The following is an 18,310-nucleotide window of genomic DNA, read 5'->3' as shown; positions in this document are numbered from 1 at the left end:
GGTGAAAGAAGTCTGCAGGGGTCTCTCTGTCTCTCCCTCTCTCTGTTATCCCCTTCCCTCTCGATTTCTGGCTGTCTCTATCCAACGGGTAAATAAAAATAATTAAAATAGATAAACCTCAACTAATGGTCTTTGCTAAGATTCCTCGTTTTATTTATTTTATTATGTTTTTAAGGAGTGTCAAAGCAGTAACTTTCCTCCTTCTATTCAGTCTTCTGAATCAAATTGTTGAGCTTTTTTCTGTAAAGAAACAGTTTTCGGGACCAGGTGGTGGCACACCTGGTTGAGCGCACGTGTTACAGTGCACAAGACCTGGGTTCAAGCCCCCTGTCCCCACCTGCACAGGGAAAACTGTGCAAGCCGTGAAGCAGAGCTGCAGGTGTCTCTCTGTCTCTCCCCCTCTCTATCTCCACCTTCCTCTAGATTAAACAACTTTAAAAAAATTGAAAAAAAAAAAAGAACAGTTTTCCATAGAGGTCCAGGCTGGGGTTGTGGATCGACCTGCCAATGCCCACATTTAGTGGAGAAGCAATTACAGAGGCCAGAACTCACATCACCTGTACGCCATAAATAGTTGTGGTCCATACTCCCAGAGGGCTAAATGATAGGGGGAGTAAACCACAGGGCTCTGTACCACCATTCTAGCAAGACCCAAAGTATTGGGTCACCAGGAAACTTGTTTTTTTTAAAGATTTTATTTACTTATGAGAAAGATAGGAGGAGAGAGAAAGAACCAGATACTACTCTGGCACATGTGCTGCCTGGGATCAAACTCATGCTTGAGAGTCTTTGCAAAGCTTTACCGCTCCACCTCCCAGACCACAGGAATCTTGTTTTCATACCATCAATGAAAGGGAAGTGAATCTGGAACACACCAGAGGAAGCCAGGCACAGTTTTGCTTATCTGGGAAAGAAGAGGAAAAAAGGAAAGACACTCAGAAGTAGTAATAGGTGCAGGGATAAGTGAGAAAGGGGGTGAAGGAAGGACCATTGGGAACAAAATAGAGAATATATATATATATATATATACACATAGATATTGATAGTTATAGAATCAGTCCATACAGTTGGTGACCATGCAGTTTCCAGTGAAGGGGATGGGAACCAGAACTCAGGTGATGGGAACTGTGTGGAATTGTACCCCTATTATCTTACAACTTTGTAAATCAGTATTAACTCACTAATAAAAGAAAATAAAGAACAGCTTGCCTTCATCAACAAGGTGCAGTTCCTGGAACTAGACTTCAGAAAAACAAGAGGGGTCATGTCCCTTTCTGTCGAGGAAAGAGAACTGGTGAATCGCACAGTGCATCAAACTGTGTCTGCCTGACACTTTTGACAGATGGACACATGGACTTTCACAGGTTTGATTCTTTTCCAGAAACTTGATCTGATGCTCAAACATCCCCCCTTTGGGTCAGCAGGAGCCTCTTTATAATGAATCCCTGGAACTTGACAGGACCCCAGGGGGCTCTGAAGGGTCCCCATTTCCTGGTCCTCCCAGATGCCCCAAGTTTGTCTTGTGCATTTCTAAGCCCAACCCAGGGGGCACCCAGATGTCAAGATCCCTGGAGCCACACGTGAGAAATGCTATGGAGAGATAAGCCTCTTCTGAGAGGGCAAACCACTGTTATCCAGGTGTTTATTGACAGGATGAGGAAACAGCATGATGGTTATCCAAATGGCTTTCCTGCCTGTGGCGCCAGAGTCCCAGGTTCAGTGCTCAGCACCACCATAATCCAGAGCTGAGCAGTAACAATAATAGTAAAAGAAAACCATCAAGTTGTGTTATTTTTACCAGAGCACTGCTCAACTCTGGCTTGTCGCAGTGAGAGAGATTGGATTGAATTTAGGGCCTTGGAGCCTTAGGCAGGAGAGTCTCATTGCATAACCACTGTGCTATTTTCCCCACCTGTTGAGTAATTTATTGCTGATAGGCCAATAGCAGTAGCCAAAACTAGCGAGTCCAGTTATTCTTAGACAACAGTAGAGAGAACTGACAGAAACTTATTCTTCCAGTTCGAGCTATAAGAACACACGGTCTCACAAAAAGGGCAACAAAAGGAAATAGATTAATAAATAAATAAGTATAAACTTTTAAAAAAAAGAACACATAGTCTCACATTCCCTTTTTGGGTCTGTAATTCATGCAGAGAATACTTTTATCTTTTATAATTGCCTTATGGCAATGTCACAGTTACCTGTTTAACTTATAAATCAGATGTTTTACTTTATGTCAGGTATGCTTCTATACCTGCTTCCTTTTTTTTTTAAATTTACTTGTTGGACAGAGAGAAACTAAGAGGTGAGAAGGAAATAGAAAGGGAGAGACAGAGAGACACCTGCAGCCCTGCTTCACCACTCATGAAGCTTTCCCCCTGTAGGTTGGGACCAGGGATGTGAACCCAGGTCCTTTTGCACTGTAATGTGTGTGCTTAACCAGGTGTGTGCCACCACTTACCCCCACTCCCCCCGCTTCATTTTCTTATTAAAGTTTTTTTCTAAATATTTTATTTAGTATTTACTAGATAAAGACACAACGAAAATGGGAGGGAGGGAGATGGAAAGGGAGAGAGAGAGACAGACAGATAGAGAGAGAGAACTGCAGTATTGCATTACCACTCATGAAGCTTCCCCCTGCAAGTGGGAGACTGAGGGGCTTGAACCCTGGTCTCTGCACATTGTAACGTGCCTTTTACCCAAAGCACCACTACTGGCTCCTATAGCTGCTTTTAACAACCTAAGAGCATCTACTTACGTGTTAACGCTACCAGGTACAACCATCTCAAAGTGCAGTGGTTCCTGCAATAAGATTATTTAGCTTCCTTGGGGAAGGCAGTTTGTTGTGTTTGGGAGGGGCACTGTGGATGTGTTTTGCTTGCCTGTATCAATATGGTGTTTGTTGGGCTTTAGAAAGCATGTCAACCCACAATGCTCTTCAACTGTATGCACCTGACATACTATGACTCAGTGCTAACTCAGCGCTAATTCCAGATTAAAAAAAGGGGGCGGCTGGGGAGATAGCCTAATGGTTACATAAGTGACCATTAAGCCTGAGGTTCTGAGCTCTGAGGTTCAATCCCCAGCACCACCATCAATCTGAGCTGAGCAGTGTTCTGGTAAAAATAAAGCAACCAACAACAGGGGAGGAAAAGTTAAAAAAAATGTTATCAAACCCACCCCCAACAAGAGGCTATCACACATAACGTAAAGCCAAAATTGTGCATTTTGAAGTTACTTGAACTAAGTTTTTGCTCTGTGAGCTCTCTAGGCTGGTCGAATTAGGCTCATTTACTTTAGCTGGTTCTCAATTTTGAGAGAGGTGTGGTGTTTTAGTTTTGTTTTTTCTTAAGTTATTTAGGACACAGACATATATATATAATAGAAGTAAGCAATTGCGTTAGTTTCTAGTGTACTTCACAGTTTACTTTTGCTTGTTTGTTTTTTAGAGACAGGCAGAAAGAGAGAGTGAGAGGGACTACACATCAGAGCTGCTTTCAGTGTGCTGCAGGCCGGGCTCAGACCTGGATTACATGCACGGTAAAGCAACGCACTATGCAAGTGAACTAGGATTCCTTCTTTTAAAAAATTTTTAAAAATATTTATTATTTATTCATTCTCTTTTGTTGCCCTTGTTGTTTAATTGTTGTAGTTATGGTTGTTATTGATGTCGTCATCATTGTTGGATAGATTGGACAGAGAGAAATGGAGAAAGGAGGGGAAGATAGAGAGGGAGAGAGAAAGATAGACACCTGCAGATCTGCTTCACAGCTTGTGAAGCGACTCCCCTGCAGGTGGGGAGCCGGGGGCTCAAAGCAGGATCCTTATGCCGATCATTGTGGTTTGCGCCACCTGCACTTAACCTGCTGAGCTATTGCCCGACTCCCACTAGCTTTCTTTCTTTTTTTCTTTTTATTTCTTTATTGGGGAGCTAATGTTTTACAGTCAACAGCAAATACAATAGTTTGTCCATGCATAACATTTCCTAGTTTTCCACGTAACAACACACCCCCATTAGGTCCTCTGCCATCCTGATCCAGGACGTGAGCTTCCTCCCACCCACCCACCCACCCCAGAGTCTTTTACTTTGGTGCAATACACCAACTCCAGTCCAAGTTCTGCTTTGTATTTTCTCCTCTGATCTTGTTTTTCAACTTCTGCCTGTAAGTGAGGTCATCCCATATTCATCCTTCTGTTTCTGACTTCATTTAACATGATTTCTTCAAGCTCCATCCAAGATGGGCTGAAAATGGTAAAATCACCACCTTTAATAGCTGAATAGTATTCCATTCTGCATATAGACCACAACTTACTCAGGCACTCATCTGTTGTTGGACACCTGGGTTACTCCCAGGTTTGGGCTATTACAAATTTTGCTGCTATGAACATAGGTATACACAGCTATTTTTGGATGGGTGTCTTTGGTTCCTTAGGAGATATCCCCAGGAGAGGAATTGCAGGGTCATAGGGAAAGTTCACTTCTAGCCTTGGGATGGTTCTTCAGACTGCTTTCCACAGAGGTTGGACCAATTTCCATTCCCACCAGCAATGCAGGAGTCTTTCTTTGTCCCCGCAACTTCTCCAGCATTTGTTGCTACTATCTTTTCTTTTTTAAAAAATATTTATTTATTTCCTTATGTTCCCCTTGTTGTTTTATTGTTGTGGCTATTATTGTTGTGGTAGTTATTATTGATGTCGTCATTGTTGAATAGGACAGAGAGAAATGGAGAGAGAAGGGGAAGACAGAGAGGGGGAGAGAAAGATAGACACCTGCAGACCTGCTTCACCACTTGTGAAGTGACTCCCCTGCAGGTGGGGAGTCAGGGGCTGGAACCTTATGCTGGTCCTTGTGGTTTGCACCACCTGTGATTGATAACAGTGATCTTGTTACACATAAGAAAGATGCTGTTAGAGGCCAAGCGGTGACACACCTGGTTCAGCACACACACTACAGTGTGTATGGTCCTGGATTCAAACCCCAGGTCACCACCTGCAGGGGGAAAGATTCAAGGGTGGTGAAGCAGTGCTGCAGGTGTCTCTCTGTCTGGCTTCTTTCTACCGCCCCCTCCTTTCCCAATTTATCTGTCTCTATTAAATAAATAAAAAATTTAAAAATAGTAAATGTGACTGGAATTTAAAGAATCTCAGGTTCATGCGAGAGAATCCCTTGTTGAGAGACCTTCAGAGAGAGTTCATGAAGGAGAACCCCCCGGCAGAAGCAAAAAGAATTTTCTACAGCAGTGATGAGAACAATGTGCCAAGCTTTCCTTTCCCCTGAGGAACAGCATGGATGTAAGTGTGGGAAACGGGATGGGTGCGGGGAGGATCTCTGCATCACCCCCCTGAGGTTCTGACCTGGAACAGCAGGTCCAGCTCAACAAAGGGGCCTGTGAAATAGCTCACTTAGTGGGCTCCTTTGCCAAGTGATTGACCCAGGTTCGAGCCCAGCCACCATCACACTGAAGAACGCTTTGGTGCTGGCTTGATAACAGTGATCTTGTTACACATAAGAAAGATGCTTTGAGAGGCCAAGCGGTGGCACACCTGGTTCAGCACACACACTACAGTGTATGGTCCTGGATTCAAACCCCCGGTCACCACCTGCAGGGGGAAAGATTCAAGGGTGGTGAAGCAGGACTGCAGGTGTCTCTCTGTGTTGTTCCCTCTCTACTTCCCCGTCCTTTCTTAATTTCTCTGTCTCTATCAAATAAATAAAAAAAATAAAAATAATAAAAGTGACTTGAATTTAAAAAATGTAAAATGTTAAATGTTAGAAAGAAAGAAAGAAAGAAAGAAAGAAAGAAAGAAAGAAAGAAGGAAAAGAAAGACTAGCTTTGAGTCCACCAAAGAACAAGTAGGTGTCAAAGACAAAGGCCAAGTCCTTGGTGTTAACATACCGGTCTTTGAGTCTAGAGGAAGTGGCAAGAGCTAGGAGGGCTGCCTGGAGGAAGCAGCTCTTCAGCTGGGCCTTGAAGAGTATGGGAAGAGTTTAGAGAGCAGCAGGAGGGTGGGATGGGTGTGGTGGTGGCTGGCTCATTAAAGGAAGGCCTTGGCCAGCACCCAGGGCAGCGAGGTGGGGCAGAGGTACTGGGGGTGCAGGGGCCTGCTCTGACAGCCCCTCTCCCTGCACGGCACCACCCGCAGATGGTCTACATCGGCACCATTGGCATAGGCACGCCCCCTCAGAACTTCTCGGTGGCCTTTGACACAGGCTCCACAGACCTCTGGGTGCCCTCCATCTACTGCCCGAGCCCTGCCTGCGGTGAGTGCGCCCCCTGGCGGTGAGTCCCCTCCTGGCCAACCAAGAAGGCTGGCACTCACACCCCCTCTTCCCTCCCACCCTGTCTCTGCAGTCAACCATCGATCCCAGACTCTCCTCCAACTTCCTGAACTCCAGCCGCCCCATGAACGAGGTTTATGGTACGGGCAGGATGTCTGGCATCGTGGGCTATGACAATGTGCAGGTACCAGCAGCAAGAGGGGGTCTGGGCACAGGGAGGGGGGAAGCTCAGGGGCCCCCCAAAGCCTCATAGCAGCTGAACACCTGTCCCCCCACGTGGATGGGTCTCTGGGGAGACAGTGTCCCTGCTGGCACTCCAACCCCAGAATGACAGACAGGTGATGATGAGGGGGCCCTTGGGGTGTGGGTGGGGCACACATAGGCTGCAGTCCCCCTCCCTCTGGCATGTTCACAGGCTCATTTTGCTGCAAGCAGGGGAGTCGCTTCCCAAGTGGTGAAGCGGGTCTGCAGATGTCTATCTTTCTCTCCCTCTCTTTGTCTTCCCCTCCTCTCTCCATTTCTCTCTGTCCTATCCAAAAACAATGACAGCAATAACAACAACAATAACAACAAATAACAGGGGCAACAAAATGCAAGAAACAGCCTTCAGGAGCAGTGGGTTCATAGTGCAGGCACTGAGTCCCAGCAATAACCCTGGAGGAAGAGGAAAAAAAAGAGAGAGAGAGAGAGAGAGAAGCAAACAGCGTGTTTCATGATGAATCTGTTTACTTTAAATAGCAGCACTTAGCCTGAGAATCAACTGCTGAGCCAAGGGCCCAGCATGCACAGCACCGCCATCACTGACGGCATCTTGGGTCTAAGATCCTGAAATCAAAATTTGGAGGACTGGCTGGTGTTGCTGCTGACTCCTCGTAGCAGGTGACTCCCCTGTGAGGCTCGTCCAGCTGCCAGCCCGTCCTTGTGCTCTGAGTCCTAAAGTTCGGCGACCACACAGGAATCACGTGGAGGAATCAGTCTCGCATTGCTCGTGGGGCCTCCTGCAGCATTGACCAGAGTCAGAGGCAGGGCCCCTGGCAGGGGCCAGAAATGTCCCTGATGTGTGTATATGTCCGAGATGAGGGGCCTGGTGCGTTTAGACTGCCGTTGCCAGGCCGACTCTGTTGTTCCCCCGGTCAAAGACAGAGAAGTAGAGGCGCAGGAAGACATCTCCCCGGGTCCAGGGCTCCTTTTGGTACCAGGCCAGCTCCATCCAGTCAAGGTTGCTGATGCAGGAGTTCCATCTGTTGCCCTGCAAGAGACACACCTGGGTCAGCTCAGGCCACCTCAAACCCTCCTGCACCTGGGGCCACCCCCCCACCTCCTGGGCAGCCTCTTCCATACCAGGCTGCTCCCTGCCCCCAGCCTTGTGTTTCCATGGGGTGGTCTCCCGGAGTCTGCAGTCCTCTCACACTGCACTCCCCCCTTGGCACAGCTTCCTGGTGGCATCATCTACAAGGGACCTGGGCATACTGGCCACCACCCATCCAGCCTCCTGCTGTGTTCTGCAGACTGGGGACCTGGAAACTGTCTCACTCTGTCTCCCACTAAAACCACTCACAGGCTCAGGTCCAGCACCCCCATTCCCAGAGGGGAAACTGGGGTATAGCAAAAGAAGACACCGCCTAGGGTGAGGTGATGGTTTGTTCCAACCAGGATGCTTTAGAGGTGGGATGTGAATAATCATGGCAGGCCTGCCACCTACCCTGTCACCCTTCCTTCCCCCACACCCCAGCATTAGTCAGCTCTGGCTCATGGTGTGCAGGGGATTGAACCTACGACCTCTGAGACTCAGGCATAAGAATCTTTTGGCATGACCCTCATGCCGTCTGCCCGGCCCACTTCTATTTCAGGGATGGCTATAGAATAGTAGTAGTAGTAGTAGTAGTTTGTGTCCTGCAATAGCACGATCACACCACCAGGGGCGCCCTCCACCCAACCGCTGTCAGGGTCCCTGGAGCTCCCGCACCTGACGCAGGTAGGCGCTGGCCGACACTGAGTAGTTGACACGGTTGATGGTGAAGACCAGGTCGGGCATAGTGTTCTTGTTGTCACAGGGGATGGTGACCTGCCACAGACAAAGACGAAAGGACAGAGTTAGAGGGTGTCCTTATGGGTGTGGCACCCCCTCACCCCTCCCCACAGGGTGACCCTCACCCTGTGGGCGAAGGTCTGCTGGGCCTGGAGGATGCTGTGGATGTTCCGGATGTCTCTCTGTGGGCCCAACAGCAGGGACATGCCGGTGTCCAGTATGGCCTGGCAGCCACCGTGATAGGCCACTACCTTTCCGTTCATGGAGATGCTGCCGGGGATGGAGGGAAGCCTGGGTGAGGCAGACTCCTGAAGCCCCTCCCTGACCTGAACCCCCTTCTCCAGGCCACACCCCTCCCTTCCTTGTATCCTGATGCAACTCGCTCAGATCAGGATGCTGGTCAGTGCTGGGGTGTGTAGACACACAGGGTGACACGCATGGGGACTCACCTGTCCACAGTGATCTGCCAGAACTGGCGCCTGGTCAGTTCTGGTCACGGGGATCCAGTGCAGTTCCCCGGTGTAGTAGGAGTGGTCCACCCCGCCGAGCATCACAGTGCTGCCCTCCTTCATTTCTCTGGGCGTGGGGAGAAAGGGGGCACAGAGTGAGGGGCAAAGTGTATGTGTGGACTTGTATCAAGCTCAGGAGCACTCCCAGCCCAGAGGACTACTCCTCACACCCTCAGGTTATTTCCACTTTTCAGAGTTAAGGGGGAGGGAACTGAGGCACAAATGAAGGGAGGCCTGGGGGACCTGCCCACGACTGAGTCAGATGCATATAACTGCACATGGCAATGTTTCAATAAAGTTTCATTTGCAACAAGTAAGTGGTGGGCCCGATCTTTCTCCCTACCATCATAGTTGACTGAGCTCTGGATGGAGTGGGTTTCAGGAAACTTCTGGATCAGGGAGCCTATGCAGCCTCTCAGAGAGCAGCCCAGACTCACCTGCTCAGATAGAAGGCAAAGACATTTTCTGAGATGAGGTTTTGCTCCCACAAGGTGTCAAAGAAGGGAGTGATCCCTTTGGTGCCAAGGCCAGGGTATGGCAGGCCCAGGATGCCATCAAAGGATGTAAGGACAAATTCATACCCTGGCTCCACCATGCTCAGACCAAATCCCTGGCTCACGGCAATGAGATTCCAGATCTGTGGAGAAAGGGGTGGGGCCCCCACTTAAGGGTTTGCGGAGAGAGTGGGGCTGGAAGTGGCAGAGGCAAGAGGCAGAGCCTGGCTATGCCCTGGTTGTGCCTTGGCTGAGCACTGATGGGAATTCAGCCCTGTACCTCCATCCCAACACCTGCTCACACATCTCATGTGAACCTTCTCCCATGTTCAGTGAGGGACCGAAACTCAGAGGAGGCCAGAGGGCTCCACCTACAGGACCAAATGAGTAGAGCAGGAGAGCCTTTGTCTTCAGTATGGTCAGACCATAGACTGAACAGTCACCATGCACAAAGACCTGGGTTCAAGCCCCCAGTCCACACCTACAGGGGTGAGGGGGGTTTTTGCTTTGCAGGCAGTGAAGCAGAGCTACAGGTGTCTCTCTTTCTCTCTCCCTCTCGACCTCCCCTTCTCTCAATTTCTTTATTCTATTGAATAAAAGAAAGGAGGGGAGGAAATGGCTACCAGGATATAACCCTAGTGCAGAGAGAGAGAGATTAAAGAGGCTGAGGGGTGGCTCTCAGTGGGTGAGTGAGCTTCTGCACTGCCCGAGGCCCTGGGTTTCATCCCCAGCAGCACATGGACAAGCAATGCAATGTTCCTTCCCTCAAAAATAAATCTTATTTTGTGAAGGTGTGATTGAAGTGCCTGGCACATCTGGAAAATCAAAAAGTGGTTTGTCTTGCTCTGCTTGCAGCAAACTCAGCCTGTGAACCTGCCAGGGGGAGGGGAACTGCAGCCTATGTGCGCCACACCCACGCCCCAAGGGCCCCCTCATCACCACCTGTCTGTCATTCTGGGATTGGAGTGCCAGCAGGGACACTGTCTCCCCAGAGACCCATCCACGTGGGGAGACAGGTGTTCAGCTGCTATGAGGCTGAGCTTCCCCCCTCCCTGTGCCCAGATCCCTCTCGCTGCTGGTAGGTACCAGCCCACGATGCCAGACATCCTGCCCGAGCCATAAACCACGTTCATGGGGCGGCTGGAGTTCCGGAAGCTGGAGGAGAGTCTGGGATCGATGGTTGACTGCAGAGACAGGGTGGGAGGGAAGAGGGGGTGTGAGTGCCGGCCTTCTCTGTAGGGCTGGAGGGGACACGCCGCCAGGGGGCGCACTCACCGCAGGCAGGGCTCGGGCAGTAGATGGAGGGCACCCAGAGGTCTGTGGAGCCTGTGTCAAAGGCCACCGAGAAGTTCTGAGGGGGCGTGCCTATGCCGATGGTGCCGACATAGATCATCTGCAGGGAGGCGCAGTGCAGGGAGAGGGGCTGTCAGAGCAGGCCTCTGCACCCCCAGTTCCTCTGCCCCACCTCACTGCCCTGGGTGCAGGCCAAGGCCTTCCTTTAATGAGCCAGCCACTGAGAGTCGGGTTAAGTGCAGGTGGCGCAAAGCGAAGGACCGGCTTAAGGATCCGGGTTCCAGCCCCCGGCTCACCACCTGCAGGGGAGTCGCTTCACAGGCCGTGAAGCAGGTCTGCAGGTGTCTGTCTTTCTCTGCCCCTCTCTGTCTTCCCCTCCTCTCTCCATTTCTCTCTGCCCTATCCAAGAAGGTTGGCATCAATAACAACAACAATAACTACAACAAGAAAACAACAAGGGCAACAAAAGGGAATAAATAAAATAAATAATTAAAAAAAATAATAATCCAGCCACCACCACACCCACCCCACCCTCCTGCTGTTCTCTAAACTCTTCCCATACTCTTCAAGGCCCAGCTGAAGATCTGCTTCCTCCAGGCAGCCCTCCTAGCACTTGCCACTTCCTCTAGACTCAAAGACCGCCATGTTAACACCAAGGATTTGGCCTTTGTCTTTTACACCTACTTGTTCTTTGGTGGACTCAAAGCTAGTCTTTCTTTTCTTTCTTTCTTTCTTTCTTTCTTTCTTTCTTTCTTTTTTCCTTTCTTCCTTCCTTCCTTCCTGTCTTTTTTTCTTTTTAACATTTAATGTTTATATTTTTTAAATTCAAATCACTTTTATTATTTTTAAATTTTTTATGTATATGATAGAGACAGAGAAATTGAGAAAGGACAGAGAGGTAGAGAGGGATCAACACAGAGAGACACCTGCAGCCCTGCTTCACCACCCTTGAATCTTTCCCCCTGCAGGTGTTGACCCTGGGTTTGAATCCAGGACCATACACTGTAGTGTGTGCTGAACCAGGTGTGCCACCACTTGGCCTCTCAAAGCATCTTTCTTATGTGTAACAAGATCATTGTTATCAAGCCAGCACCAAAGCGTTCTTCAATGTGATGGTGGCTGGGCTCGAACCTGGGTCAATCACTTGGCAAAGGAGCCCACTAAGTGAGCTATTTCACAGGCCCCTTTGTTGTGTTGGACCAGCTGTTCCTGGTAAGAACCACAGGGGGGCGATGCAGAGATCCTCCCCGCACCCATCCCAGTTCCCACACTTACATCCATGTGGTTCCTCAGGGGAAAGGAGAGCTTGGCGCCTTGTTCTCCTCACTGCTGTAGAAAATTCTTTTTGCTTCTGCCGGGGGGTTCTCCTTCATGAACTCTCTCTGAAGGTCTCTCAACAGGGGATTCTCTCGCATGGACCCTCCTCAGAGGGATTCTGGGCACAGCATGTGGACAGAGGACAAAAGAAAGACAGACAGACAGACAGACAGAGGTCAGGTGCTGTGTGCCACACCTCAGCTGCCCCACCAGACTGCCTCCCCCAAGGAAGCTAAATAATCTTATTGGGGTTCATTGGATCGACCTTCTCGTGGTGCATCCCGTGAGTCCCCATTCATTGGGGAAACTGACGATCCTTCCTAGCCAACTGAATCCACATGGATCCCAGTCACTTTCAAAGCCATTTAACTGGCTACGGAAGAAGGGCAAATGCTAGGAGAAGAAGATTGCGGGAACCACTGCACTTTGAGATGGTTGTACCTGGTAGCGCTAACACGTAAGTAGATGCTCTTAGGTTGTTAGAAGCAGCTATAGGGGCCACCAGGGTTCAAGCCACTCAGTCTCCCACTTGCAGGGGGGAAGTTTCACAGGTGGTAAAGCAATGCTGCAGGTCTCTCTCTCTCTCTCTCTCTCCGTTTCCATCTCCCTCTCATTTTCTCTGTGTCTCTATCTAGTAAGTAATAAATAAAATATTTAGAATAAACCTTAATAAGAAAATGAAGCAGGGGGAGTGGGGGTAAGTGGTGGCACACACCTGGTTAAGCGCACACATTACAGTGCGAAAGGACCTGGGTCCATACCCCTGTTCCCCACCTACAGGGGGAAAGCGTCATGAGTTGTGAAGCAGGGCTACAGGTGTCTCTCTGTCTCTCCCTCTCTATCTCCTTCTCACCTCTCAATTTCTCTCTGTCCAATAAGTAAATTAAAAAGAAAAGGAAGCAGGTATAGAAGCATACCTGACATAAAGTAGAAAACATCTGATTTATAAGTTAAACAGGTAATTGTGACACTGCCATAAGGCAATGATAAAAGATAAAAGTATTCTCTGCATGAATTACAGGCCCAAAAAGGGAATGCGAGTCTGTGTGTTCTTCTAACTTGAACTGGAAGAATAAGTTTCTATCAGTTCTCTCTATTGTTTTCTAAGAATATCTGCAGACTCTCTGAGAAGCCTAGACCAAGTAGATCAGAAGCAACCAATAGCACAGCTATATACAAGATACTGGGTACTGTACAGCAAACCCTAACAAAAGGACTTTCCAAAGTTAACCCAATTACCAATTAATGTGATGATAACATTAACTATCAATTGTCTTTTTGAAACCTAAGACAGCAGGAACCTCACATCTCCACTATAGAGCCTCTACTTCCCCCAGTCCTGGAACCATTGGATAGGGCCCACTTTCCCATATGCTTCTCCCAATCCATATCAAATAATATTGCATCTGCCGATCACAACCTAATCAACACAGTGATTGCCACCTCAACATGCTTCACTTCAAACTGTGTCCAGAGACTTCACATGTGGAATGACAACCCTTCAGCTTCATTACTCGGGTGAGACCTTTCCTTTCATAGTATTCTCTAATTCCATCCCAGGTGGTTCACTTTCTAACAAAGTCCCAAAACCTAGATATAGACCAGGTTCTGTGAGAGACAGCATATGTTCACACGTATCCATAAACTACTGCAAAATATATACCTGAAAGCAGAAGTACACTAGAGTATGCAGTGAATATCCCCCTAACACTTCCTCTCCACTATTCCAAGTTTTGGGTCCATGATTGCTCAACAATTTGTTTGGCTTTGTATGTTAACTCTCTTTTCAGTCACCAGGTTCCAGATGTCATCAGGATGCCGGCCAGACTTCCCTGGACTGAAGACCCCACCAATGTGTCCTGGAGCTCTGCTTCACCAGAGACTCACCCTACTAGGGAAAGAGAGAGGCAGACTGGGAGTATGGACCGACCAGTCAACGCCTATGTTCAGCGGGGAAGCAATTACAGAAGCCAGACCTTCCACCTTCTACAATCCACAATGACCCTGGGTCCATGCTTCCAGAGGGACAGAGAGTGGGAAAGCTATCAGGGGAGGGGGTGGGATATGGAGATTGAGTGGTGGGGATTGTGTGGAGTTGTACCTCTCCTACCCTATGGTTTTTTTAATTAATCCTTTCTTAAATAAAAAAAAAATCCTTTCTTAAAAGAAAAAAAAAAGAATATCTGGACCCCCTAGCTTTGGCCACTGCTATTGGCCTATCGGCAATAAATAACTCGACAGGTGGGGAAAATAGCACAGTGGTTATGCAGTGAGACTCTCCTGCCTAAGGCTCCAAGGCCCTAAATTCAATCCAATCTCTCTCACCACCACAAGCCAGAGTTGAGCAGTGCTCTGGTAAAAGTAAAACAACTTGATGGTTTTCTTTTACTATTATTGTTACTGCTCAGCTCTGGATTACGGTGGTGCTGAGCACTGAACCTGGGACTCTGGCGCCACAGGCAGGAAAGCCATTTGGATAACCATCATGCTGTTTCCTCATCCTGTCAATAAACACCTGGGTAACAGTGGTTTGCCCTCTCAGAAGAGGCTTATCTCTCCATAGCATGTCTCACGTGTGGCTCCAGGGAGTCTTGACATCTGGGTGCCCCCTGGGTTGGGCTTAGAAATGCACAAGACAAACTGGGGACATCTGGGAGGACCAGGAAATGGGGACCCTTCAGAGCCCCCTGGGGTCCTGTCAAGTTCCAGGGATTCATTATGAAGAGGCTCCTGCTGACCCAAAGGGGGGATGTTTGAGCATCAGATCAAGTTTCTGGAAAAGAATCAGACCTGTGAAAGTCCACGTGTCCATCTGTCAAAAGTGTCAGGCAGACACAGTGAGATGCACTGTGCGATTCACCAGTTTTGTGTCCCGACAGAAAGGGACATGGCCCCTCTTGTTTTTCTGAAGTCTGGTTCCAGGCACTGCACCTTGTTGATGAAGGCAAGCTGTTCTTCATTTTCTTTTATTAGTGAGTTAATACTGATTTACAAAGTTGTAAGATAATAGGGGTACAATTCCACACAGTTCCCATCACCTGAGTTCTGGTTCCATCCCCTTCACTGGAATTTTAGAGAGGGACAGACAGACAGAGAGACACCTGTAGCGCTGGTTCACTACCTGCCAAACTGGCCCCTGCAGATGGGGACTGGGGGCTTGAACCCAGGTCCTTGTGCATTGTAACATTTGTGCTCGACCAGGTGTGCCGCCATCCAGTCTTTCTTTCTTTCTTTCATTCCTTCCTTCCATCCTTTTTTTCTTTTCTATTTTTAAAAAATATTTTATTTATTTACTTAATGAAAGAGAAACACAGAATGGGGGAGAGAGAGAGAGAGAGAATGATATCAGAGCACTACTCAGCTCTGGCTTATGGCGGTGCTGGGGATTGAACCTGGGACCATGGCTGTAAGCAGGAATCTTTTTTGCATATGCTTTCTCCCCTGCCCATTGCTGTCTCTTTGATGCTCAAGAAAGGTCCTGGTGCTCTGAAGTCCCTGGTAGGGAATGAAACCACTCACCCCAGAGAGGATCTTGCTCTGCCCTCTGCATGGAGACAAAGGGAGCCCTAGGCGGCCCCCCAGGGAAAGGCTGAGTGTTGGCTGGGTGCCCTCACACTGTGAACTGAGTTCTAGTCGCTAGACCTCAAGGGCAGATGCTGATGCTTTGGCCCAGGAGTACCTTTGAGAAGGGACAGAGGAACCAGAGTCTCCCCAGCGGTTCAGGAACATCCTCTGGGTCTCAGGGCTCTGGCTAACACACACCCTGACCCCAGCGCAGTGTTGTGCAGGATCCCTGGTTCTTCTGCCTCAGGTTTCCAGCAACCCCCAGAGGCTGCTGAATTCTGGGGAGTGGGCTCCTTGCTGGCAGCTCACAAGTGAAGTGAGTGAGGAGGTGTGAGGTGAGATGGCGCCTGGTGTCCCCTGGGGACAGTGCTGTGACCCTGTGGAAGGGAGACTACAAGTGAAAACGTTGTCATTCCTTGAGCTTGACAGCCTCGGGTCTTTGCAATTGCTGTGCCTCTGGTCCGGAATGCTCTCCTTCCTCGCTCCCTCCCTCTCTCTCTGCCTTCTTCCTTCCTTCCTTCCTTCCACCCTTTCTCCCCTTCCGTTCCTTTCACTTCCCTTCCTCTTTTCTCCCTTTCTTTCCCTTTCCTCTCCTCTGCTTCTTCCCACGTTTCTTCTCTTCTCTTTTCTTTCCTTCCTTCCCTTCCTTCCCTTCATTCTTCCTTTCCTCCCTTTTCTTTTCCTTTTTTGTTACCCTTGTTGTTTTTATCATTGTTGTGGTTATTATTGTTGTTGTTATTGATGTTGTTGTCAGTTAGCACAGAGACAAATGGAGAAAGAGGGGAAGACAGAAATGGGGAGAGAAAGACAGACACTTGCAGACCTGCTTCACTTCTTGTGAAGCAACCACCCTGCAAGTGGGTAGTTGGGGGCTTGAACCAGGATCCTTACTCTGGTCCTGGGGTTTTGCACCATGTGTGCTTCACCCACTGCACTACAGCAGGACACCCCTCCCTCCTTTTTCACTTTTTTCCCTTCTCCTCTCTACTTCCTTCCTCCCTCCTTTTCTTTCTTTCTTTCTTCCTTTCTCTTTCTTTTTTAAAAAAGATTTTATTATTATTTATTTATGAGAAAGACAGGAGGAGAGAGAAAGAACCAGACATCATTCTGGCACATGTGCTGCCAGGGATGGAACTCAGGACCTCATGATTGAGAATCCAAAGCTATGTCACTGCCTTACCTCCCAGACCACACCTTTTTATTTCTTTTCTTTCCCTTTCCTCCCTCCCTCCCTTCCTTCCTTCATTTTGGGGGGCTTTGCTTGGACTTCACGCCTATGTGACTCCACCAGCCTGGGTAGCCTCTTTATCCCCACCCTCCGTTCTATAGATAGAGGGAGAGGAGAGGGAGACACTGTAGCTCTGCTTTACCACTAAGGAAGCTTCTCCAGTGCACGGTGCTCCCCTGTGGGCTGGGGGTTCCTGTCAGTCCTACCAGGGAAGCTGCTTCCTGGCTCCTCCCTTCTAGCTTAAGAACTATTACTTCTGGGGCTGGAAGGTGGCACACTCTGTTGAGTGCACATGTTACAGTGCACAAGGTCCTGGGTTCAAGCTCCCGGCCCCCACCTGCACGAGCAGTGAGGCAGGTACCACTTCATCTCTATCGCCCTTTTCCCCTCTCAATTTCTCTCTGGCTCTATCCAATAAATAATAAATAAAACATTAAAATATTACTTCTTATTTCATGAGAGGGAGAGAGAGAGAGAGATCAGAGGACTTCTCTGGCATATGCAGTGCTTGGAATCGAACCCAGCGCCTCCTGCCTGCAAGTCCTGTACTCTACCGCTGACTCCACAGACTGTTCTTCTCCCAGCTGTCTGCACATCTGGCTCCTTTGTCACATTCAGCTAATGTCTTTTATTGCCCACTTTTTTTTTCTTGTTTTTGTAATTGGGGGGATTAATGGTTTACAATCAACAATATAATACAGTAGTTTTCTTTAGTTATTTTTTATATTTTTATTTATTTATTGGGCAGGGACAGAGAGAAATTGAGAGAGGAGGAGGAAATAGTGAGGGAGAGAGACAGAGACACCTGCAGCCCTGCTTTACCACTCGCAAAGTTTTTCCCGTGTAGGTGGGAACCAGGGGTTTGAACCTGTAACCTTGCACACTGTCACGTGTTTGCTTAACCAGGTGTGCCACTGCCAGGCCCAAAATACAGTGGTTTGTATGTGTGTAACATTTCTCAGTCTTCCAAATAACAATTCAACCCCCTCTAGGTCCTCTGCCATCATGTTCCAGGAGCTGAACATGGTTCACTTTAGAGTCCTTTACTTTGGAGCAATGCACCAAATCCAGTCCAAGTTTTGCTTTTTGCTTTGTGTTTTTTTTTTTCAACTTTTTTTTTATCATTGGTGATTTAATAATGATCAACAAGATTTTGGGATAAGAGGGGTACAATTAGGGCAGGGGTAGATAGCACAATGGTTATGCAAACAGACCCTTGTGCCTGAGGCACACTCAAGTCCCAGGTTCAATCCCCTGCACCACCATAAGCCAGAACTGAGCAGTGCTCTGGTAAAAAAAAAAATTAAAAATATAGGGGTACAATTCATACAGTTCCTACTACCAACGTGCCATATTCCATTCCCTCCACTGAGAGGTTCCCTATTCTTTATCCCTCTGGGTGTATGAACCAAAGATCTCTAAGGGGTGCAGAAGGCTGGAGGTCTGGCTTCTGTAATTGCTTCTCTGCTGAACATGGGCATTGGCAGGTCTATCCATACCCCCAGTCTGTTTTTGTCTTTCCCTAGTGGGTAGGGCTCTGGGGAGGTGAGGTTCCAGGACACATTGGTGAGACCATCTGCCCAGGAAAGACAGACT

General features: G+C 48.4%; 1 protein-coding gene across 1 annotated transcript in view; it reads right to left on the bottom strand.

The window, feature by feature from the left end:
• Positions 1-7,373: 7,373 nt before the first annotated feature.
• LOC103110491 (pepsin F-like) overlaps positions 7,374-18,310 on the bottom strand; it is an 18,097-nt gene continuing 7,160 nt past the window's right edge. The window contains 10 exon segments of the mRNA XM_060175747.1: positions 7,374-7,529; positions 8,096-8,173; positions 8,247-8,345; positions 8,435-8,579; positions 8,759-8,793; positions 8,795-8,885; positions 9,256-9,455; positions 10,407-10,496; positions 10,565-10,705; positions 11,881-11,924. Of these exon segments, the coding sequence (XP_060031730.1) occupies positions 7,374-7,529; positions 8,096-8,173; positions 8,247-8,345; positions 8,435-8,579; positions 8,759-8,793; positions 8,795-8,885; positions 9,256-9,455; positions 10,407-10,496; positions 10,565-10,705; positions 11,881-11,924 (1,079 nt within the window).

Source organism: Erinaceus europaeus, chromosome 17, assembly GCF_950295315.1.
Source record: "Erinaceus europaeus chromosome 17, mEriEur2.1, whole genome shotgun sequence".
Classification (NCBI taxonomy): Eukaryota; Metazoa; Chordata; class Mammalia; order Eulipotyphla; family Erinaceidae; genus Erinaceus; species Erinaceus europaeus.
This window is presented reverse-complemented; position numbering and strand designations above follow the sequence as displayed.